The sequence below is a fragment of the Brassica oleracea genome, chromosome C4 (genome assembly GCF_000695525.1).
Source record: "Brassica oleracea var. oleracea cultivar TO1000 chromosome C4, BOL, whole genome shotgun sequence".
Classification (NCBI taxonomy): Eukaryota; Viridiplantae; Streptophyta; class Magnoliopsida; order Brassicales; family Brassicaceae; genus Brassica; species Brassica oleracea.
Genome location: NC_027751.1, coordinates 52,358,207 through 52,382,391, shown reverse-complemented (window position 1 = coordinate 52,382,391; position 24,185 = coordinate 52,358,207). Strand labels below are relative to the sequence as shown.

The window sequence follows — 24,185 nt, the reverse complement described above, 5'->3', positions numbered from 1 at the left end:
CAAGGAATGCCTGAATCAAATTCTTTGTAAGAAATGTTTGTGTATATAAACTAATGAGTGGATAATTTTGCTATAAAAATGTAAATTTTTTTGTTTGTTCAATTTATTCAGTAATGATAAAAAAACGAGAATATTACCATGTGTATCTTGTAGTTATCCGATAAGATTTCTTTAACAAAAAAAAAATGTTATCCGATAAGAAAAAGAAAATTGAATTGCTAAACCATAGAATAATCTTTGAGGCAGAAGAGTCAAACTGTCAAAGTCATGTGTAAGAATAATCAAATGTATTATTTTTCAAATGGCTTTCCAGTATATATCTCAATTAAATGACCAAACAACCAAACATCCGATCACAAGCTCTTCCTACATTTCTCATCCACCAAACATGGCTCTAACAAAAATCTCATCAGTTTTTCTCATCTGCCTCTTCGGTTTGTACTCCCAAACTGCCAAGTCGCAGTTCTGCGGCTGCTCTCCAATCCTATGCTGCAGTCAACATGGTTTTTGTGGTACCTCCGACGTTTACTGTGGTTCCGGTTGCCGATCAGGTCCTTGCAGAACAAGTAGAGATCCTGTTGACAAGATTGTGACTCAAAAATTCTTTGACGGAATTATTAACCAAGCTCGTAATGGCTGTGCCGGAAAAAGATTCTACACTCGTGAATCTTTTCTTAAAGCCGCTAATGCTACGTTTGACTTCACTGACACTGTTACAAGGCTCGAGATCGCTGCCATGTTTGCTCATTTTACTCACGAGACCGAACGTGCGTAAGAACTATTCCTTTCAATAGGTTTTTTTTCTCCTTTTCTTGTTTGTTCGGATATAAACTTTGATTTGAGTATTATAAGAGATTTTCTCTATTTTAAGAAAACAATATAGAAGAATATTAATTATATTTTGAGATAAAATTAGTTTTAAAATCAAAATACATCTTTATAAAATTTTATATCTCTAAGAAATATAGAAATGAGTTAGAAATAGTCTTCATTAATGATGAAAGCGGCTACGTATAAAATTCAATAAATTTGGAATAATAAATAATTGAAATTTCTAAATATTTAGACTCCTATTACTTCTTCATATACAAAAAAACATATATATATATATATATATACATATATAAATTAAATATTGATCTCAGTTGGTACCACATAATTAGCTTGATATATTAAGTCTCTGCCTTTAGATTTCTGCAACATAGAGGAGGTAAACGGGACGTCGCGGGACTACTGCGACGAGAGCAACAGGCAATACCCATGTGCACGGGGAAAGGGCTATTATGGTCGTGGTCCTATCCAACTAGCATGGAACTTTATGTACGGTGCGTGCGGCGTGGATCTCAAACTCGACCTCCTAGGCCAGCCTGAACTAGTTGGTAGCAATTCAACTGTATCTTTTGAGACGGGTTTGTGGTTTTGGATGAATAGTGTAAGGCCAGTACTGAAGGAAGGATTTGGAGCCACCATTAGAGCTATCAATGGTGTGGAGTGTAGCGGTGGGAACTCGAGTGCTGTTAGTGCAAGGACTGGTTACTATAGAGACTATTGTAGACAGCTGGGTGTGGACCCAGGAGCCGACATCACTTGCTAGAAATGTCAACAACGATTTTTCTTCACGGATCTATCATTTTTCTAGGCTATTTTGTCATTATTTAAAAATGTATTGACATAACGTAAGTTTAGAGGGTGTTATTGGTTTCTGCATTTTAATGGATTTGTAAATCCAAACTAAATATAGTGTTATTGGTTTTATTATTTTAAAATTCACATTTAAATCCATAGTTATTAGTTTTATGATTTTAAAATAAATTTTAGAATCACGTGTTATTCAATAATAAAGATTTGTGTATGGATTTAATTTGAAACTGGGTTTGATTGGATTTGTAACTATTTTTAAGAGAAATACAAATGATCAAATATTGGGTTTAACTTTGTTATTTTGGTTGGATTTGTTTTATATTATTTTTTTTTATTCTTTATAGTTTTGTGTCCCAACAAACAACGTTTGATGCATTACTTCAAATTTTATACATTGTTTTTTGCTCATGTTAAAACCATGCACTAAGCACATATCCATACAACATATTGTATAATGCATATATAATGCATATATACGATAATGAAAAAGAGATGCAACGAGAGAGATGTATTCCATATGAACGTATCCCCACCAATTGTGTGCGACCAGCTTTTGATGCTTAGCAAAATGAAAAAGAGGCAAGAAAGATGATGAATGGTGGAGAAGATGAAGTCGTCGATAAGTTCCGAGAATACTCCGATGAGATTTCTGAAAAGATGACAAGTAAATCTGTTTTGTCAGAAATTTTTACTTTTGATCCGATCAAACTTCCGATAACATGGTGAAAAAATAGTTTGATCTGAAATTTCTGAAGAGATGCCGTGAAAAGTTTGTTTTGACAATCCATGTTTTTGGAAGTTGCAGTCGGAGAACATAATGTTCTCTTGTAGTGCTTTATTTATAAGGTCTAGTTACAAATCCATTGATTTATAACAATTCATTGATTTGATTTTAAAATACTCATATGTAATTCTCAAATCTATTTTATTTGATTTGAAAATCACTGTATTTATGGAAGATTTCTAAATATAAAGAAAATTTATAAATCTACTAAACTACCAGAACCAATAACCCCCACTTAATATTTTATTTGACTAGAACATCTCTTTTCACTTTCATAGTATTTTTATGGAAATCTCAAAAAAAAAAAACTTTTATATAGTAATACAGAAATAATAAATATAAATATTTCAAAACTTGAGATATTTACGTGTAAATATGAGATGCTTTTGCATAATATCCATATATTTATTGATTTGTCATTGAATAAAAATACTATTATCAACTGACCACACTTATTATATTTGATCTGCTTGTTTTGCACTTTCAATCCATTATCAACCATGGAGATCCTTAGTCCCTCTCATCAATAAAAAGTGTCGTTAATATCATGTGTATTTATGTGATATATATCATTTCAATCTGCATTTAAAAGATCACATGTTATTAATTAGACTTATTTAATTAATAGTATTGAGGAAATATATAAATTTATTTATAAAATAAATGCATTTTTCATTGATATTAAATTTAAATTAAATATAATTGCATTAGGATTTTAGATGATTTTCTTTGTATACCAAAAAAATGTCAAAATGATACTTTCTCCGTTCGACAATATAAGATGTTTTGTCTAAAGCACAATAACTAAAAAAATTTAACTTTTTAAAAGATAACATCATTAATAGTATAAATTTAAAATAAATTAATCAATTATAAATAATATATTAAAATACTATTGGTCGACCAATTTTCATTAAAGTTAAAATACCTTAAAAATATCAAAACATTTTATATTTTTAAACATCATTTTTTTTTAAAACATCTTATATTATAAAACGGAGGAGTACTATTTATGAAACAAAAGAATTAATATTTTAGGGTTACATTCCCACGAGAATTATCAATGGTGAATAACTGAATACTAAATCTAACTTGGATTGCATCAACGAACCGGTACGAAGATTCCATGATCCTACTTTCCGGCCTTGGTTTAGGAAGATCTTAAGTAATACTCTTCTGTAATCTCTTGAAGTGCTTCTTCGGAATAAAGTGAAGTATCTTGACTCGGTTTCGAGAAGCTTGAAGTGTCCTGAACTTCACCAGCACTTCTTTGAGCTGTTATTGCAGGTATTGATAAAAGAGGCTTTGGTGGAATCATTAAAGCCTCTAGACTTCCTTCTAGCATTTCAACGACTTTGTTCATTGAGGGACGATCAAACGGATTTGTCTGAATACACCACAAACCCACCAATACCATTTTCTTAACTAGTGTCTCATCTTCTTCTTCAGTTATTTGATCTTCGAAAAAACTCATGATTTCTCCCTTCTCAACATCTTTATAAATCCAATCTGGGAAGTACATTGATGACTTGTTGTTGGATTCAAAGTTTTGAGCCTTTTCTTTGTCTCTTGCTCCAATCATCTCAAGAACCACCATTCCATAACTATACACATCCGACTTATGAGAAACTCCTCCAAAATTCTTGGAAAACACTTCTGGTGCAATGTACCCTGCCGTGCCTCTCGTGTCTAGCATTGACATGATGCTTTCATTGTTTTTGCACAGCTTAGCAAGACCGAAGTCCGAAATCTTGGGGCAAGATTCTCCATCCATGAGTATGTTCTGCGGCTTTATATCAAAATGTACTATCCTCGTTACACAACGGTTGTGCAAGTACTCTAGGCCACGTGACACACCTACCGCAATGTTGTATAACGTTTTCCATTCCATTTTCTCCGACATCTTCTCGGAGATGAACTTGTCTAGGGATCCATTTGGCATGAACTCATATATTATAGCTTTTTTGCTCCCTTCATAGCAGAACCCTAGCAGAGAAACAATATTAACATGAGAGGTTCTACTCATGCTAGCAACTTCGTTGATGAAATCTTCCCCATTCTCGTTTGACTCTTTCAAGATCTTCACTGCGACATCTCGGCTGCTATCGGGTAACTTTCCTTTATAGACAGTTCCAAATCCCCCTCTCCCAAGAACATCCGCAAATGATTTTGTCATCTTCTTGACTTGTACATAACTAAATCTTTTTAACATTACAACAGCTTCGATGTTCTTCCCATCCCAATCACTCTTTCTCCTATCATTTGCTTTCGCCTTTATCACAATCGCAATAATGATGATCATAGCAAAAACTGATGAACCTCCTACAAGAGAATAAGCCTCGAAAGTTAGGTACTTCATAAATTAGTAAGTAAAAAATTGGTGAGTAATGTCACACGGTTGAGGCTAATTGAAGTGTACCAATTATGAGTATTAACTTCAATAAAGATTTTCCTGCAAAAATTACCAAATAAAGATTTCAATTAATTAACAGAAAATGTATATACAAACTTTTCAATGAGACATGAGTCGAATAATGAATAAACTTACCTTTTTCTCCTGCTCCAGTTTTCGGGATCCTGTTATTGCTTCCGCAACAAGTAACTTGCATCAATATACATATAAGTACCAACCCATTTGTTTTAGTGCAAGAATCTATTAACCCATTATAGATTTCATATATTGATTAGTAACTATGTATACATGGATCCAGTAAACATGAATGTTGCCTTTTTCTTGGGGTCAACATTATGAGTTCTACCAAACTTGACTTACTTTTAGTACAACTATTTTTAATGATTAGGAGGTTCTGGAACCGCATGGCAATACCCAAACCATTTTAAATTCACTTTCCTTTACAGAGGAAATTTCTCTAAAAGGGACTTGATCATATGACTCCTTATAGCTTAATAGATAATCAAAGAGTTTTATCAACTAAATTAACTCTAAGTTGGTTACAACTATTATTAAACTACACATGCATAGTGCATCTAAGTGATAAAGTTCACCTAAAATTATCTTTAGAACGACTGTCAGCGTTTTATATAACCTTACACACTAAAAGATATAATACTGTAAACCATAATGATGAGAGTGATGGATATAAATATAAATTCTTTAAAAATTGAAATAGAGACGAGGGGATGTGAATTTACGTGGTTCTGTTGGGACCAGGGCAAAACTGGATGACAAAGTTGGAGGAGTACGGACATGTGAACGTGCTGCTATTACTGTCGTAGGCGTAGCTATAAGCGCCTGGGCACGTACGGTTAAAAGTCTCCGAGTAAATCGTCCGCTTGCATTCTTGCGGTGGTATGCCAACTTCCTGGTAATGTCCGACACAACAAAGCTCCCTCGTCTGGTTTTTCTGACACGATGTCCTGCATGCGTATGGATCGTTGGATCTTATGTCGGGCATCCACAGCTCCGTCGGACACGTCTTTTTAATGTCAATATCGCATCCTATGCTTTTGCACAATCCGTTCTCCGGTGTTACAAGCACAGGGAGGTTGTAACCATTGATGACGCTGACGTCGTAATAGTCATTACCACCGTCAGAAACTAGGTTAAACTCGGCTAAAGTTGCGGGAGGCACGGCCTCTTTGGAGCACTCTATAGTGCCGGAGTCGCAGTCTCCGGTGATACATGAGAAATACCCTGCTGATGAGTCTCTGGAACAAAGCGTTCTACCCCATAAATAACCTTTCCATGACGACGTCGTATTGATGGTACGTTTTTCTCCCTTTTCAAGAATGAAACCGGTTGTGTCGACCGAGCCCTGGTAGTTGTAGGTCGCAGGCCATATAGTGAAGTCACATTTGTTTTCTATCGTAAAGCTCCTCGACGTCACTAGAAAATGCAAATAATAAATGGATTATAGCAGATAGTGATTAATATTAAACCAGATCTCACTAACTTGTATATAGTAACCTACCCGAGACCGATAAATGTGAAGCAAGGAAGAGAAGCAACGCAATTCTCAGTGCCATCAAGTTAAAGATGAAGAACATGAAATAAAAACTTTATTTAATTGTAAACTAACTACTTTATACATGGTATTAATTAGAAACTTCCGAGGGAGAAAAATATAACTTGCCAAGGAAGAAGTAAAATGAGAATTTTGTTCTTCTTTTGATCTTTGTTTTGGTAGGTGTACATCAAATCAAGCTTCATGGTCTGACCCGGTCCTGTAACCTAGTAATGCTCATGTACCAGCTCAATGCCGGTGGGAAGAGGAAACTAGCTAGAATACGAATGGGACATAAACTCATAATCAGTGGCAAATTAGTTTGACAACTAAAACAAAAGGACAAAACGAAACAAAAACACGGCATTTTCTTTGACTTGAAAATAATCATGCAAAATTATTAGCGAATCATGCACAAATCTTCTTTTTTTTTTTTTTTTTTTTTTTGTAATCCAGGGTTCCCCGCTTCGCGGGTCAATCCCTGGGCCCGGTCAGGCAGCAGGCCAGCTTCACCCGGAAGGTTTTTCCCTGAGTCCGAAGGCCCAGTATCCGCTTTGGTGTCCAGATGAGGCAGGATAGTTTCCGCATGGGGGGATCGAACCCGGATGGTGGTTGCCACCACAGACCCGTCCTTCCACTTGGACTACTTCGTCCGGACAATCTTCTTTCAAAGAGATTTATCTCTATTGTTGAAATTTTCTCTGTTATCTATCATAAAACAAAATTAGAAATGAGAAAGAATAGGAGATAAAGGCAAGCTTGTGAAGCTCTTTTAGTTTCTTGTATAAATATATTCATTATATATTAACCATTGTGAACTTCTTCTTTTTTTACCATTGTGAACTTATTAGCAACAGCCAACAGCCATATATATATATATATATATATATATATATCTGTATTCACATCCAAGTGCATGAAGCCATGAACATTTTATTGTTGGAAAAAGAATGTTAATTTAACAGGTCGACATTTAAAAAATGATTTAACTAATTTATGTACAGGCCTCTTTATGTAAGATATAACAATTATTCCAGTTTGGAAATTTTCTACGTAACATAACAAACAGGACACTAAAATGTCTTCGTGGCTTAGAGCAGCATTAACCCAAATATCCAAATGGGTTTCTAATTTTTTTTTTTTTTTCTTTTGGCCGATTTAAAAAAAAAAAAAAAAATTAAAAAAGAATCAATCGCGGGCCGCCACGTGTCAGTGGGGCCCGCGCACAGTAAAAAAACCCCACTACATACGTTTCTTATTTGGCTACATTTGACTCCTTTCTTCCTCGGTTCCCCCATTTTTGTGGTCCCCTCCCCTCCTAAAAACCCTCTTATATACCTGGTTAATGCTGCTCTTATATACTTGTTTTACACAAAACATATACTTTACGGGTCCATCTAGGCATGGGTATTTTATCTGGACCCGAAGACCCGAACCGGAACCGATCCGAAAATATAGGTTCGGATCCGGATCCATGCTAAATACCTGTTGGATCTTTTTTTTATAGACCTGCGGGTCCGGATCCTACCCGAGACCCGATCGGGTACTCGAAGTACTCGAAATTTATTGTATATATTAGGTATATTTAGGTAATTGAGTATTTTTGATATTTCAGATATTTTTTAAATTTTCAGGTCCGATTTTCGGGTATAATTTCAGATTTTGGGTAAAATTTTAGATTTTCAAAAATTTATAATTTGGTTATTCGGATAAAATTTTGGGTATCTTTTAGATTTCCGGGTCTGATTTTTGGTAAATTGTCGGGTATTTTTGCGGTTCTTCGAGTATTTATGGAGTTTTCGGGTATTTTATGAGTTTTTGGGTCCAATTCGGGTATTTCGAGTCTTTTTCGAATCCTAAATACCTAAACTTATCTGTATCCGAAATATACCCGAAAAGTACAAGTATTTTATGGGTATTGAAATTATAGACCCGAACCGATCCAGACTCGAGAAAACCCGACCCGGAATCGACTCGAAAAATTATAGGTACCTATATAGATCCAAATTTTCAGGACCCAAAAGACCCGGATCCGACAAGACCCTACCCGAACTCGACCCGAGGACCCGGATGTTTTGCTTTTCTTATAAAATTCTAATTTATAAAAGTTCCATCAGTATGTTTTGCTTTTCTTATAAAAGTCTAATTTTTGGGCAACAAAGGTCTAATTTTTTTGTCGTCAAAAGACTAATCATTATTGGTAATTTATCAAAGATTCAACGTAAAATTATATTAATCTTCAGTTTTTAAAAATAAACATAAAATATAATCGTATTTTGTTGATGGGTCTTCTAAGAATTTGAAAAATTCACAATATAATAATAAGAAATCAAAGAAGAGAAAGTATCATACCAGTGTACTAATGTCATTGTAACAATGCAATGAAACGATTTCCATTTATGCATAAGGTCGAGCCAGGGGCGAAGCCACGGCCAGCACACTGGGTGCATGTGCACCCCCTATTTTTTTTAATTTTGGTTTATTTTTTAAGGTAAAATGGTAGAAAATATTAGATACGATAGAAAACTCTCTTTATTGCACCCACTAATTTATTTTATACACTTGATGCATCCAGTAAATTTTATGTCTAGATTCGCCCCTGGGTCGAGCGTGAATTGATGTATATGATCATTGATAAACATTATATAGTATATATAGTCTTTGATGATTGATTATAGATAGCTTTTGAAAATCTTTGTTGATCTTTTACAGCATAGATGTCGAAGGATCATACTACAAGCATCTTCCTCATGGAGCAGGAGCACAAATGCACAATGTCATTGTTTATGTCATTTAAGGATCCGTTTAATTAAGTTGACAATATGATTTTATCAGTTACACCTAATTGATATATATTGGTCATTTGGTAGCGTCCAAATCTTATATATTAAAATCGAAGTCATGACTTCTTTTATGTATGATTTTTTTTAATTTGGACCATCACTTAGAAATCGTATTAAATGTATTTTATTAAGACTAATAATACATAGAATCTTTAAAATACTTTAATCATAATATTTTTAGATATGTTTTTATTTTAAATATAAGATATATTTATTTTAAAATTCTAACAAATCTGTTTTAAAAGATTTTTACAAGATCTTCATTTTCGAAATTATATTGAAATATTTTCACTAATTTTGAAATTAGTTTAAAATATTATTATACATTAATAAATTCAGTAATCGTTTATAAAATGAAAAATAAAAAATTATGTAATATTTTATATGTTATATAATCATAATCAATCATTTTATAAACAATAATTTAATGTATTTTAAGTTATCGTTTATAAAATGAAAAATAAATAAATTATATCCTATTTTATCTACTTTATAGTCATGATCATGTTAAAATACAATTATTATACTTAAATAAATATGATAAAAGTATATTCAATTGATAAATTAATAAATTTTATTTTCATAAATATAAATTATTTCTTTAAAAAATATAATATGATGATAGAACGACTTAAAATTAGCAAACCATATAATACATGTCTAAAAATTAACATATCTTATACTTTTGTATATAAAATAATATATTATCTAAAATGAAGAAGTATAAAAATATTAGTAAAAAGAAATACAGCTTTGAAACACGGGTCAGAATTTAGCATAAGTAAATGCAAAATAGTTTTCAAATAGGTTTTCTCATGAATATATTAATTTGCTTAATAACTAAATACAAGTATAATAAGATAAATATATAATAAGAAGTGAAAATACATATGGTTTTAAACAATTGATTAATTATAACATGTAAATTATAAAATTATTGTATTTGAAATAGTTATACAAACATTTAAGTATATGATTAACATTAAAAATATATACCACTAATGTTTAAAAACAATAATTTATGTATAGAAAAGTGAAAACAAACGCATCCACGATTACGCGGATCTAAATCTAGTATATAATTGAAACTATCGGTATTGATACAATTCCAAGGAACGCATGCATGCTTTTCTAATACAAGCGTCAGATGAATAAAGAATATGAAACGACGCCGTTTACAGAAAAGGGACTATATCCCATCGTGGGAAAACAAAATACGTGCCGTTTTAGCTCACGGATGTTCCACTCTCTGACGTTTATGTTTCCTATATCCTCAACGAACAAAACAAAGAGGATTACGAGCCAATATATTTATTTTAAAATTCTAACAAATCTGTTTTAAAAGATTTTTACAAGATCTTCATTTTCGAAATTATATTGAAATATTTTCACTAATTTTGAAATTAGTTTAAAATATTATTATACATTAATAAATTCAGTAATCGTTTATAAAATGAAAAATAAAAAATTATGTAATATTTTATATGTTATATAATCATAATCAATCATTTTATAAACAATAATTTAATGTATTTTAAGTTATCGTTTATAAAATGAAAAATAAATAAATTATATCCTATTTTATCTACTTTATAGTCATGATCATGTTAAAATACAATTATTATACTTAAATAAATATGATAAAAGTATATTCAATTGATAAATTAATAAATTTTATTTTCATAAATATAAATTATTTATTTAAAAAATATAATATGATGATAGAACGACTTAAAATTAGCAAACCATATAATACATGTCTAAAAATTAACATATCTTATACTTTTGTATATAAAATAATATATTATCTAAAATGAAGAAGTATAAAAATATTAGTAAAAAGAAATACAGCTTTGAAACACGGGTCAGAATTTAGCATAAGTAAATGCAAAATAGTTTTCAAATAGGTTTTCTCATGAATATATTAATTTGCTTAATAACTAAATACAAGTATAATAAGATAAATATATAATAAGAAGTGAAAATACATATGGTTTTAAACAATTGATTAATTATAACATGTAAATTATAAAATTATTGTATTTGAAATAGTTATACAAACATTTAAGTATATGATTAACATTAAAAATATATACCACTAATGTTTAAAAACAATAATTTATGTATAGAAAAGTGAAAACAAACGCATCCACGATTACGCGGATCTAAATCTAGTATATAATTGAAACTATCGGTATTGATACAATTCCAAGGAACGCATGCATGCTTTTCTAATACAAGCGTCAGATGAATAAAGAATATGAAACGACGCCGTTTACAGAAAAGGGACTATATCCCATCGTGGGAAAACAAAATACGTGCCGTTTTAGCTCACGGATGTTCCACTCTCTGACGTTTATGTTTCCTATATCCTCAACGAACAAAACAAAGAGGATTACGAGCCAAATCAGCAAAGACCAAACAAAACCAGAGATATCGTTATCCACTGAACTCCTCAGCTTCTTCTGCCACATTGCCAAATCCTCAAATCTTCTCTCGAGAGCTAAACCAAAACGGAAATGGCAGCTTCTTCGTCTCCATCTCTCCTTCTACCACTAGGTAAGATCCTCTGTTTTTTTCTGAGCTGTTCTTCTCCAAGACGAGATTTTTATTCCTCTGTTTTTAATCTACTTTGAGCTTTGAATGTCTCAGTTCCATAGATTCTTATGCTAAGTCCCTAATCTCATTGAAAGATCTCACCTTTCTTTGTTTAGAAGATTGTTCCTCTGTTTTTATTCTTCTGCTAAGTCACTAATCTCATTGAAAGATCTCACCTTTCTCGGTTTAGACTAAACCGGTTTCATCCATGGCTTGAACAAATGCAATTGTAATGTTTACTTGTGTGTTGGGTTTCGAGAATCTGAGATTCTTGTTATGCATTTTAGGTTCAGCATCTAGAAACGGTACAACCATCAAGACTCCAAGATGTATATCTACAAGAGTCATCGTAGCTTCAGAAACAAGAAACAAAAGCTGTAGCCGTAGAGACGCAATGCTATTGGTTCTCGGCGTGTCAGGACTCTCAATGAACTACTTGCCTGCGGCTTATGCCGCTGGTTTGCCTCCAGAGGATAAACCGAGGCTTTGTGAAGCTGAATGCGAGAAAGAGCTTGAAAATGTATGGTGAGATCACAACACAAAACCCACCTTTTGGATTTTCCATAGAATCTTTTTGAGTTCATGACATTGTTAATTGACTCTGCCTTTGGATTCTCTTGCTGGTTTTTGATTGAATAAAGGTCCCAATGGTAACTACAGAGTCAGGGCTTCAGTATAAAGATATCAAAGTTGGTAAAGGCCCTAGTCCCCCTGTTGGTTATCAGGTAAAGGAACTGAATCAAGCTTTCATGAAACCATATTCTCAACCTTGTTGCCAGTGCCTAAAAGTATACTATAGAAAGTATACTCCCTCCGTATACAATTTTGAAATTTTGAAATTTTGGAGGCTATAAACAATTTGATAAAAGTATACTCCCTCCGTATCACTTTAAGTGGGGTTTAAAGAAAAAAAATTTGTTGCAAAATAATTGATGTTCTCGCTATTCTAGATATAATTTAATAGCATTTGAATTTTGTGACCAGTTACAAAATAGTCTTTTTTCTTATTGGTTAAACTAGTTTCATTTAATGATATTTTTGTTTAACCAAGGTAAATTGTAGAAAAGTTTGTATTTTCTTAATCTATGTGCAAAAACCTTAAAAAATCATTTATATTGATATAGAGGAAGTATAAATTTTATCTTAAAATTTTGGGGGTCATAGGCTAATGATTCACCGGCCTATGCTCAGGACCGGTCCTGCTTGTTGCTGAGATAAAACGGTTCAAATGTTGCAGGTTGCTGCTAACTATGTAGCTATGGTTCCTTCAGGGCAGATTTTTGACAGGTGATCTTGCTGAATACATATATAGATAAAACAAAACACTTTGATGTTGATTGTATGTTTTAATACTGAATGAATCTACTATCATCAAATGGTGACATTCATTTAACTTGCAGTTCTTTGGAGAAAGGTCTACCATATCTGTTCCGAGTTGGGTCTGGCCAGGTGATCAAGGGACTTGATGAAGGACTTTTGACTATGAAAGCTGGTGGCAAACGCAGACTCTACATTCCAGGGCCTGTAAGTTCCTTTCTCATCAAGATTATAGTAATCATCATTGCTATGGACTTTATTGGTAACCAAGCTTCTAATTTATGTTTATTTTGATTCTGTGAATCATAAGTTGGCGTTTCCAAAGGGTCTAGTCTCAGCTCCGGGGAGGCCACGAGTTGCACCAAACAGTCCAGTTGTATTTGATGTGAGCTTAGAGTACATACCAGGGCTCGAGTCAGATGAAGAGTGAAACTCTTTATTAAAGTTCAGATTAAAATATGAAAATACATACACATGCTTTTATGTGATGGTGTCTCATTTATATTTTTATTTGTTGTAAAAAAAGCCTAAGCTTTTCAGTTCCTTCACCATTTGACCCCCAAACTTTCTATTTGTTTTCTATAGTTGAAGAAAGATGATGTTTGATAACACAAGACTACAAGAGTCTCATCATTTTTTCAGAGTTTGAGATGAATGTTCTAAATTCCATGAGATGTCTGAGCTATAGATTTTTTGTGAGGAAGTGAATGTTTTAATATGTGATTATCACAAAGAGTTTATTCAAACATTATCCACATAAAAATCTCATTCGTAGTCTCTCATCCACTACTAGTTGTGTTATTTATTATATTTCCTCATCTTGAAAGTTTGGTCCAGCCAAAATTCTAAAACGCCTCCAAGTCCTGGAATTGTATGGGACTAAAAGGAAGCTCATCATTTGCTTTATATTCTCTTGGTTATTTTGCAAATTATGCTTACTATATTCTTGGTATCCAGTGTAAATAGTCGTCATAAATTTTTAGTATTTAGAAATGAATCAAACTAAAATTTAATCTGCAATACCATTTCAAAATTCTATGATATCTCATTCTACTTCATTTCAGTGAAGAATATTAACTTCCCAAATCTTTTGTCGTTGAAAAGGATTACCATCAAGATATTGTCATTTATCAATATAATCCAAATAAAGAAGATAATAGGCTTGAGTATGATTTATAGATGTTATAGTATAGTGTGCCAAAAATCCAAGCAGGACTGCATATTCGTTTGTATTTTGGCAAAATTAATGAAGAACTCTGGATCAAATTAAACCAAATGCGTTTTTAATACGAGTTCGGAATCATTGGATCATAAATTAGCATATACATGTATGCTTTTATTAAGGGGATAATAATACTTATACGTCTACGGACATTATGACATGAATCACATACAACCATAAACTTATATCAAAGTATAAAACGCTTAGGGGAAAGGGGTCTTTTGCTTGCAATATATAGCGGGTTGGGCGGTTGGCGTTTAGCGTTTTAAACAGTAATAATAAGCGGTGTATGATTTCTTGAAATATATCTAATCGTCTTTGCAGTAGTCGCAGAAACACTTGATAGGTTTGCTTTTGTGTTTCTTCTCGCATTTACCGCCTTTAGCACCTTTGAAACTCCTGCAGTTTTGACGACACAACGTGGGGAAGAACTTAGGGTTACAGAACGTGGGACCTACGTCCCCGCCGTACTCCTCCAGGCATTTGAACTTCTCGTCGGCTCCTATCTTCTCCGGCGACTCTGCATGTTAATTATAGTTAATCTTATATAAATTGTGACTTGTGAGAGTGGTAGTTTTGTAATAATGTACTTACCACCAAGAACGGCGAGGAAGAAGATGAACAATGCTACGAAGATGTAAACAGACTTCATTTTGCTTTGTTTACTGTTTATTGTGGAGATGTATCTGCCAGTGATGTTTTATAGTGACATGCAAATGATTGGACCTCTTTTTCATACACTTTTTTTTTTAATAATATAACTGTGTTAAATAAATTTATAACCCAAACATACATGAAATGATACAATGATACAACACATACAAACAAAGTGATAGTGGTTGACGGTCGATGAAAATGTTGGACATTATTATTACATGGTCCACATACATTTATCAATTCATATGGAAGTAGATACGCTTATACACCATCTCCAATGATTTACTTTATTTTTTTCTATAATAGAGTTGAATGTTGTTCCAAAAGTATTATATTTTAGAGTTAAAAATAAAGTGATAAACAAAAAATGAAAAAATTATTCTATATATAAAGTAAAAAAATAGGTTTACACTATTATAAAATAGAAAATAGAGTACCATTGGAACATTTTTACTTTAAATTCTATTTTAGAGGAAAAAATAGAGTGGGATTAGAGATGGCTTAGGGGAGGGTCGGAGATGCCCTTAGGGGAAAGAGGTCTCTTATTTGATATGCGTTGAAGCTGAGACCATAAGTTGATACGTTCTTGAAAATCGAATCATTCTTTGCAAAAGTCGCAGTAGCATTTGGTATGCTTGTTTTTCTTTATGCATATACCGTTTTTCGCGCCTTTCATAGCACGGCAGTTTTGACGGCACAATGTTGGGAAGAATTTAGTGCTACATTGCGTGCCCGTTTTTCCACCGTACTCCTCCACGCATTTGAACTTTGCTTCTATCTTCTCCGGCTACTCTGCATATTGTAGTCAACATTTTTATGAATTGTAAGAGTATAGCAGTTTCGTAATAATATGGTAAATATAATCAGATACTTACCAAGAACGACCAGAAAGAAAACGAACAACACAAGGAATATGGACATAGACTTCATTTTCATTTGCTTATGATAATGTTTATTTTGCCATTTTGGGACGTATGAGCCATTGATATTTATAGTAATGTAAAGTGCTTAGGATGCTTTTTGTAAGTATTGAATAATACATTAATTCCAAACATATATTCGGAGCCAAAATAAAGAACAAATATTCGAGGGGCCGTTCTTGATTTGTAAAATCAATATTGTCGTAAAGGTAAAACGTTTTTCACGTAGTATTTTTCACGTCCACAGATAAAAAAGATATGGACAGAACGGGGGAACAAACGTTTTGCCAATAATTCAACACTCTCAATTATTCAAAACATAAAAGTAGATCCTTCACTGTTTTGGTTTTTACTTTTTTTCAATCAATTGTTCAAAACTGTAGCCACTTTATACGGCTCATGAGTTTGTCAATTACTTTTTATTAGGTCTTTGTGAGATATGGCTATGACATTAGTCATGAAAGCAATTAGTACCAAAAAACTATACTGCAATTTGGAGGAAGTATTTTAGCTTGGCCAAAACAAAAAGAGAGAGAGTTCTTGTTATCGAGACGAGAAGAAAATTTGGTTGTGAAAGAGAGAAATGAAACAAATTGCTTGGTGGTGACTGGTGAACGGTGATGCCTCAGGCGATTTAAATACAACAAATGGTGGACAGGTGAAGTTTAAGGACAGAAACAGAAACAGAGGAATATATATATATATTAATACTTGATATTGGTTAACTTGATCAATATATATATATATATATATATATATATATATATTAATACTTTGAACATCAATACTTAGCTATTCAAAAAATTTAAAATCATATATTGTGATTCTTTCTAAGTTGAGTACTTCAAAACGAATAATAAAATTAACAACCGACCAAAAAAATAGTTATGGCACTCTTACAATTCTTCCAATGTCTAAAACTATAAAAAACGTGAGTTTAGCCAAACCCATTCTTCTTGTAACCCAAAACCTTATTAAAAGAAATCTGCAACCTATGAGAAGCCAACACATGTTTTAAACGTAACCTCCTATTCTAAGTTAATACTACCATTTTGCCGACAAAAGAAATTAAACAAGTACCATATCATGCTTAGAGTTTGCGTAATGTCTTAAAATCTCATTTTTATTTTACTTTGGGGAATTAAATGTATGAATATGCTGAGAGAGGTGATTGCTAATAATTTAGGGTACAGATATATACAAGATTTAAAGACAACAATCACATAGTCCATTAACCAAACTCAATTCAGTTGTCAGAACCAGTTTACAATAGAAAATCTCCGTACACTCCTTGAAACAGAACTACATGTGAAGAACAAAACATAACACTACTAATGTTTTAGTTTTAGTCAGAGAGGCTAAGAAAAACCGAAGTTGCAACTCCAACTGCGTACACACCAATCGCCGCCCCGATAAGGTTCTGACCTGACCGAGTCACCGCTCCGATCCCAGCGATTCCGGCGATTCCTAACGGAATCCTACTCGCCACCGCTTTCCTTGCGTTTCCCACGACGGTTTCCGTGAGAACCTCGATGGCCCATTCCTTGAACTCCTCCGGCCCGAGAATATCCGCCGCCGTGACTCGGGAGGCGATGGCTCGGAGGGCTGAGTCGACTTGGGACTGACTCGGAGGAGAAGGGACCCACCTGATGATTAGAGGGAAAGAGGAGAGGTTCCGGTGGATGTGGGCGGCGGCGGAGAGGAGTTGGTAGGGGCGAACGCCGGCGAAAGCATGCTGAGCGAGAGATAGAGACTCCTCGTACGCTGAGTCACAAGCCGAGTGAAACTCGGGCGAGTTGGATAGAGTCGTCTTGACTCGCTTTGAACCTGATATTCCCATCTATCCTCTCTTTTCGTGAGTTACGTGGTGTGATTAAACCTAGAGTTTACTCTCTGACTCTCTGTTGGTCACACGTCACTATTGATCGATGTTCATCCACAGCCGTTGGATGAAACTGTAAATTAATCTGACGGTAGTCACACACATTAACATATAAGTATACAACTTACTTACAAGTGGATGGATGCTACAGAGTAGATAAGAGAGTTATTTTATTCGGCACTAAACAAACATTTGAGCCTTAAGATACTTCAGGCTTTTTTTGTTTCACTTTTATTCATTATTAGTACATTATTACTTGGACATGTCCACCTTGATTATCACACAAACCATGACACATGCAAGATTATTCAAATACCACTTAGAATCTGATCAAAAGGTGGTTTTAAATTGTCGTGGCAGAAGTCGCATAAGCACTTAACTTTATTGCCCTCCGAAACGCATATTCCACCTTTAGATCCCTTGTCCTCACGGCATCTTGTATAGCAGAACGGTGGATATATCAAAGGCGCACAAAAGGCGAAACCCACATCACCACCGTATTCTACCAAGCACTCGGTATCTTGCGCTTCTATCTCCGGCACTTCTGCTCATGATATATATACAGAGGATACTTGAGAATATAGAAATCACATTTATAAGGAAATTAATATGTAGAGATACTTTCTGGATCATTTTAATTACGAAGCACACAACTTTTAACCAATACATGTGAATAAATACGGAGATATTTATTTACCAAAGATGACCAAAAAGAGGATGAAAAATACGGCGAATGAAGAAACTAATTTCGTTGCCATGGTCATCTTCTCTTTCTATCTTTCACTTTGGAGTTAAAGTATGTGCAAATGGTCTATGATATTTATCTTGTTATAAAGAGGCCATGCAGCTCTAATAATTGATGAGGAGTAACAACTTTTGGAGTTTTCCATATTCCTAATTAAAAAACGTGACAATTGTTTTTTTCTAATTTCAACTAGATTTTGATATGCGCTTTAATCATTTCGGTTGTTAAAAAGGAAAATATAAATATATATAGTTTTTAATATTGTTAGTCTTAAAAAAATTGAACTTTACAACTATGTTGATTGATTTTGTTATTTAGTTTGGGATAAATAAATGGACTTATACTGAAACAATTAATTGAAAGTGGGATTATAAACTGGTTTCTAATGTTGTTCAAAAAAAAACTGGTTTCTAATGAAACTATTTATTATTTTAAGTTGATTAAAAAATTTCAACATAAGATTCGTGGCACATTCATAACTATATATAAACAATAACATCATAACAAAGATTTGTAAATATATGTTAACATCAGTAACGTGAACTATTTGACATATCATCATACCATCATAATAGAATATTGATAACTAAACAAAGAAGTGACCAAGTTTTCTTGTCATGCATATAAGATTAGTATTTTATATAAGGGATGATCACGTCATTTTCAAACGCAAATCCCTTGTATGCTACGGAAGATCCAGCATTAAAGCTTCATCGAAGAACTCTTACGGTCTTACCCGCTTAATTAAAGTCGTCACTCATTCCCCACAAAACAACATACTAATATATATGATCGTGATAGATAGGAAAATGACGAAGCAAATATATAAAGAGGATAGTAAAAAAATTGATGGAGAGTAAAATTTTTGACACTTTATTTTACATTCTTGGTTTACTAATATATTAATCTAATCATGCAGAGATTTGAATGTGAGTCGTTCGAAAGATGAAACTGAGTTTATTGGGTAAGAAAATTTTAATGGACTTATCATTTTTTCTAATTAAATAACGTGTAAACCTACAAATAATTAGTAAAGATGTTGTAGAGATTAGGTCAGTGGCATAAATTGTAAATATTAGAAAAAAATTAAGGTTAATTTCTATTTGTCATTCACTTTTAATAGATTAGAAGTGTTTTCTCGAAAGAAAAATGTTACTTTTAGTCCCAGCCCAGTGTTGTTTTAAAAGCCCAATATATGCTAGAGATGAAGATTGAGGAAACCGTATTGAACCAAAAATTGAGCAAACATGAGTTAAAACCAAGTATATTAGGATTCTTTTGGCTTATGCAAAGTTGTGAATGAAAGTCGATAAGTATTTTATTCGCTTCTAACCACGCACGATACCAACCATATAATATGATCAAACCATGTCAGCCTTGGATACTTCCGGCCTTTTTATTTATTCCACATATTCATTACTACATTACTTTATTACATGGACCATCTTCACCTTTATTACACAAACATGATGCATGCAGGAATGATCAAATACCAGTACTTAGAATCTGATCGTAGAAGTTGCATAAGCACTTAACATTAAACTCCTCTCCCCAACGGCATTCTCCACCTTTAGCTCCCTTCTCCGAACGGCATCTTCTCAGATCTCTTAGAAACACAAAGAGTTATAAGAACAACTTTTCTTATTAGCTTTAGAAACTAATCAAAACTAAAGTTCTCAATATGTTTCTCTCAGATCATATGGAACACCTCTCCATTAGATCTATATTTATATGAAAGACAATTCTCTTTAACATGTGGGATATGGAAAACACAAACCTAACCTAAATAGAAACTTCATTTTCCTATTTCTAGGTTTCTTTATTGTGTTTATCTTAACATATTAAACATCTAATAATATGTTAAGTTTCCACAAGCTTGGAATTATCCAACATCTTCTGTCACAAAACGACGGATATATCAAAGACGCGCAGTAACTGAAGCCAACCTCACCACCGTATTCTTTTAAGCACTCACTATCATGCGCTTCGGTCTCAGTCATTTCTGCTCATTATATATACATGGAATGCTTGAGAGTATATAAATTACATATATAACAAAACTTGCTGCGATTACTGAAAGAAATACTCTCTGTATCAATCTTATGAATCACAGATTTTAACGAATATATGTGAATAAATACGCAGTTAATTATAGTTAATTTACCAAAGATAACCAAAAAGATAATGAAAATTACGGCGAATGAAGAAACTGGCTTTGTTTCACTTTGGAGTTAACGTATGTGTAAAATGAACTCGTACTATGTTATTTATCTTTATCGTTGGCGACGCTGGGGAAACAAATTATTATGAAATACTCATTTAGCTGTCAAGACACAACGACATTGTTCACACGTCACAGTTACATGTAATTTCTGACGTTAATTAACATAAATTAAACGAACGACAGTCAGATATCTACACGTCGATGCTTAGTGAAAGATTTTTTAAACAAGTAGATATTTCTTTGCTTCTTATTTATTTTTGACTTATGCAAAGTTGTGAAGTAACTATATTTTTTCGTAAAAACTTTGACATATTTCACATAGATTAAAAAAAAAAGATAAAATATATTTTTATATTTTTATTTAATGTATAATTATTTAAATAAAATAATTTAAATAAATATTGGTTAATTATAAAGATAAAAAAAGTTCTATATGAAAAGCTTCATTAAAAATGTAGAATGATGGCTGGAGGTCTACACTAAGAGTTTGAAAATATAGGATTACATACTTTATTTGAGTAGTTTAGATTTTTTAAAACACTCCTCGTAAATTCGTTGATTAATTAATATAAAATTTAATTAAAAAATGATGAATGATATTTTTCGGAAAAAGTGTTAAAATGACATTTAAAAAACACAGAAAGTGTATGTAACTACAACTTTCTGAATCATTTTAATTGTGAATCATAAAATGTTCAACAAATATATGTGAATAGATACAGAGTTAATTAGTTAATTAGTTTTTTTTTGGTCAAAAATTAGTTAATTAGTTAATTACCAAAGATAACCAAAAAGAAAAGAGGATGAAAAATGCCGCGAATATGAAGAAACTGACTTCGTTGTCATGGCCAATCTTTCTTCTCTCTATATAACTCTTACTCTCTTTGGAGTTAACGTATGTGTAAAGTGTAAACGAACTCGTACTATGTTTATTTATCTTTATCGTTGGGGCAATAAATTATTGTTGAAGAATCATTTAGCTGTCATCAGTACTATAAATATTGTTGCAGGATTCAAGTGACACTTGGTAAACTGATCACAAAGTTTGTCGCTGCAGAAGTCGCATACGCACTTTCTAGAGATGGAAAAATCTATTTAAATCTCTTGTTAACACGTCACAGTTACATTCAATTTCTGACGGTTGATTACCCATAAATTAGTCGACCGACAATCAAGCACAGTAAAATATCTTCACTTAGATGCTAAATGAAGGATTTTAGATTTTCTTTGGCTCGGGTTCTTTTGGCATATGCAAAGTTGTGAAATATGAAAGTTGATACTTATTTTAGTCGCCTCTACCACGATACAAACCATATAATATGATCAAACCATGTAAGCCTTAGATGCTTCCGGCGGTTTTATTTTTCATACTCACTACATTATTACTTGGACCATTTTCACCATTATTATTTCAGAAACCACCATCACACATGCAGGATTGATCAAATGCCACTTAGAATCTGACCAGGTTCGGGGCGGCAAAAGTTGCACAGGCATTTAACATTACTGCCTTGTCCCCAAATGCATTTTCCACCTAGAGCTCCTTTGTCCGCACGGCATCTTTTGACACAAAACGTCGGATATATCCTAGGCGCACAGAAACCGAAGCCAACATCACCACCGTATTCTTTCAGACACTCGCTATCCTGCGCCTCTATCTCCGGCATTTCTGCTCATTTTATATATAGCTAATGTTTGAGAAAATAGAAATCACATATATAATGAAACGTACTAGATCGCCGAGAGAAATACTTTCTGGATTAACTATGAATCACACAAATAAAAACAAAATATATGTGATAAATACGGAGTTAGTTAATTACCAAATATAACCAAAAAGAGGATGAAAAATGCAGCTAAGGAAGAAACCGACTTCGTTGCCTTGTCCATCTTCTCTCTATATCTCTACTTTCTTTGTTTCACTTTGGAGTTAACGTCTGTAAATGAACTCGTACACTAAGCTATTTATCTTATTCGTTGGGGGTAATAAATTATCATTCTAAGAGTTAGCTGCCATCAGTAATATAAATTCTACTATATATTAGTTGAGAAGTCACTTTAGTAAATTTTGCTTATGTGTTGATCATAGGTGAACTCTTACAAAATTATTATAATTTGATTGGTTGATGATTTTTAATTTTTATTTATTTTAATTAGATCTAAAAAGAAAAGATAAGTTTATAACCAATTAATATCACTTACCAAATAATTTACATAATAATTACAAATAATGTTTTATGGTAACTAACTGTTGAAATTATAGAAATAGAAATAAATTGATCATTTTTATATTTAAAAACACATAAAATAATAAACGACAAACCGTTTATATAAATCAATATAATGATTTTATATTCATATTTAAAAGCATTATATTTTATATAAATTATCATAATCATACTATATATTAATTGAGAATTCACTTTAGTGAATTTTGCTTATGTGTCGATCATTGGTGAACTCTTACAAAATTGTTGCAATTTGATTGGTAGATGATTTTTAATTTTTATTTATTTTAATTAGATCTAAAAAAAAAAGGTGAGTCTATAACCAATTAACATCACTTACCAAATAATTTACATAATAATATTACAAATAATGATTTATGGTAACTAATTCTTGAAGTTATAGAAAGAAAAATAAATTGATCATTTTTTATATTTAAAACACACATAAAATAATAAACGAAAAACCGTTTATATAAATCAATATAATGATTTTATATTCTTATTTAAAAGCATTATGTTTTATATAAATTATCATAATAACTATTAACATTTCCTAAAGTTCATATTATATGCTTTATAAATCATCTATAAAAACATTTATCAAATTATTTATCTTGGCTTATTGTATATTTTTAAATTATTATAACAGTTTGTAAGTCATCTATAAGGGCTTAAAATCAAAGCTATTGGAGTAACTGGATCGGAAAAAAGAGAGATTTTTGTTATAAGATATCATACTATATATTAATTGAGAAGTCATTTAAGAGATTTTTGGTTATGTGTCGATCATTTATGAAATCTTAAAGAACTGTTATAAATTGATTGTCGATAATTTATAATTTCTATTTATTTTTAATTAGATTTAAAAGAAAAATAAGTCTATAAACAGTTAATATCACTTGCCAAATATCTACATAATATTACAAACAATTATTTATGGTAACTAATTTGTTGAAACTATAGAAAGAGTAATAATGTTTGATCATTTTTTATATATTTATAAACTACATAAAATAGTAAACAAAAAAGTTTTTTTAAATCGATATAATGATTTTATATTCTTATATAAATCCTTATATTTTTATATGGCCTTATATTTGTATATGGCCTTATATTTGTATATAAAGTATTATAATAACTATTAATATCTAATAAAATT

At 32.1% G+C, this 24,185-nt stretch overlaps 7 protein-coding genes and 1 pseudogene across 7 annotated transcripts; 2 read left to right on the top strand and 6 right to left on the bottom strand.

Moving 5' to 3' along the window:
* The first annotated feature begins 348 nt into the window (after positions 1 to 348).
* On the top strand, positions 349 to 1,735 carry LOC106340586 (basic endochitinase CHB4-like). Its single transcript, XM_013779437.1, has 2 exons — positions 349 to 767; positions 1,191 to 1,735. Exons 1-2 carry the CDS (start codon positions 389 to 391, stop codon positions 1,592 to 1,594), a joined length of 783 nt encoding a protein of 260 aa, XP_013634891.1. The 5' UTR covers positions 349 to 388; the 3' UTR covers positions 1,595 to 1,735.
* A 1,696-nt stretch (positions 1,736 to 3,431) lies between these two features.
* On the bottom strand, positions 3,432 to 6,460 carry LOC106340507 (glycerophosphodiester phosphodiesterase protein kinase domain-containing GDPDL2-like). Its single transcript, XM_013779377.1, has 5 exons — positions 6,358 to 6,460; positions 5,579 to 6,272; positions 4,974 to 5,002; positions 4,845 to 4,877; positions 3,432 to 4,747 (listed from the first exon to the last, which is right to left on the bottom strand). The coding sequence occupies exons 1-5, from the start codon at positions 6,431 to 6,433 to the stop codon at positions 3,576 to 3,578; spliced, it is 2,004 nt and encodes a 667-aa protein (XP_013634831.1). The 5' UTR covers positions 6,434 to 6,460; the 3' UTR covers positions 3,432 to 3,575.
* A 5,190-nt stretch (positions 6,461 to 11,650) lies between these two features.
* On the top strand, positions 11,651 to 13,789 carry LOC106337573 (peptidyl-prolyl cis-trans isomerase FKBP16-3, chloroplastic). The gene is made up of 6 exons (XM_013776680.1): positions 11,651 to 11,792; positions 12,119 to 12,351; positions 12,473 to 12,556; positions 13,069 to 13,118; positions 13,232 to 13,355; positions 13,459 to 13,789. Exons 1-6 carry the CDS (start codon positions 11,753 to 11,755, stop codon positions 13,576 to 13,578), a joined length of 651 nt encoding a protein of 216 aa, XP_013632134.1. The 5' UTR covers positions 11,651 to 11,752; the 3' UTR covers positions 13,579 to 13,789.
* A 649-nt stretch (positions 13,790 to 14,438) lies between these two features.
* On the bottom strand, positions 14,439 to 15,094 carry LOC106339924 (defensin-like protein 197). The gene is made up of 2 exons (XM_013778793.1): positions 14,965 to 15,094; positions 14,439 to 14,890 (listed from the first exon to the last, which is right to left on the bottom strand). Exons 1-2 carry the CDS (start codon positions 15,020 to 15,022, stop codon positions 14,679 to 14,681), a joined length of 270 nt encoding a protein of 89 aa, XP_013634247.1. The 5' UTR covers positions 15,023 to 15,094; the 3' UTR covers positions 14,439 to 14,678.
* Positions 15,095 to 15,526: 432 nt separating this feature from the next.
* Positions 15,527 to 15,987, bottom strand: LOC106341318 (annotated as a pseudogene).
* Positions 15,988 to 17,152: 1,165 nt separating this feature from the next.
* Positions 17,153 to 17,901, bottom strand: LOC106337456. Its single transcript, XM_013776564.1, has one exon. The coding sequence runs from the start codon at positions 17,785 to 17,787 to the stop codon at positions 17,293 to 17,295; it is 495 nt and encodes a 164-aa protein (XP_013632018.1). The 5' UTR covers positions 17,788 to 17,901; the 3' UTR covers positions 17,153 to 17,292.
* A 119-nt stretch (positions 17,902 to 18,020) lies between these two features.
* On the bottom strand, positions 18,021 to 18,632 carry LOC106337457 (defensin-like protein 2). Its single transcript, XM_013776565.1, has 2 exons — positions 18,527 to 18,632; positions 18,021 to 18,373 (listed from the first exon to the last, which is right to left on the bottom strand). Exons 1-2 carry the CDS (start codon positions 18,591 to 18,593, stop codon positions 18,138 to 18,140), a joined length of 303 nt encoding a protein of 100 aa, XP_013632019.1. The 5' UTR covers positions 18,594 to 18,632; the 3' UTR covers positions 18,021 to 18,137.
* A 3,487-nt stretch (positions 18,633 to 22,119) lies between these two features.
* Positions 22,120 to 22,756, bottom strand: LOC106340896 (defensin-like protein 4). Its single transcript, XM_013779731.1, has 2 exons — positions 22,622 to 22,756; positions 22,120 to 22,467 (listed from the first exon to the last, which is right to left on the bottom strand). Exons 1-2 carry the CDS (start codon positions 22,686 to 22,688, stop codon positions 22,241 to 22,243), a joined length of 294 nt encoding a protein of 97 aa, XP_013635185.1. The 5' UTR covers positions 22,689 to 22,756; the 3' UTR covers positions 22,120 to 22,240.
* Positions 22,757 to 24,185: the final 1,429 nt, after the last annotated feature.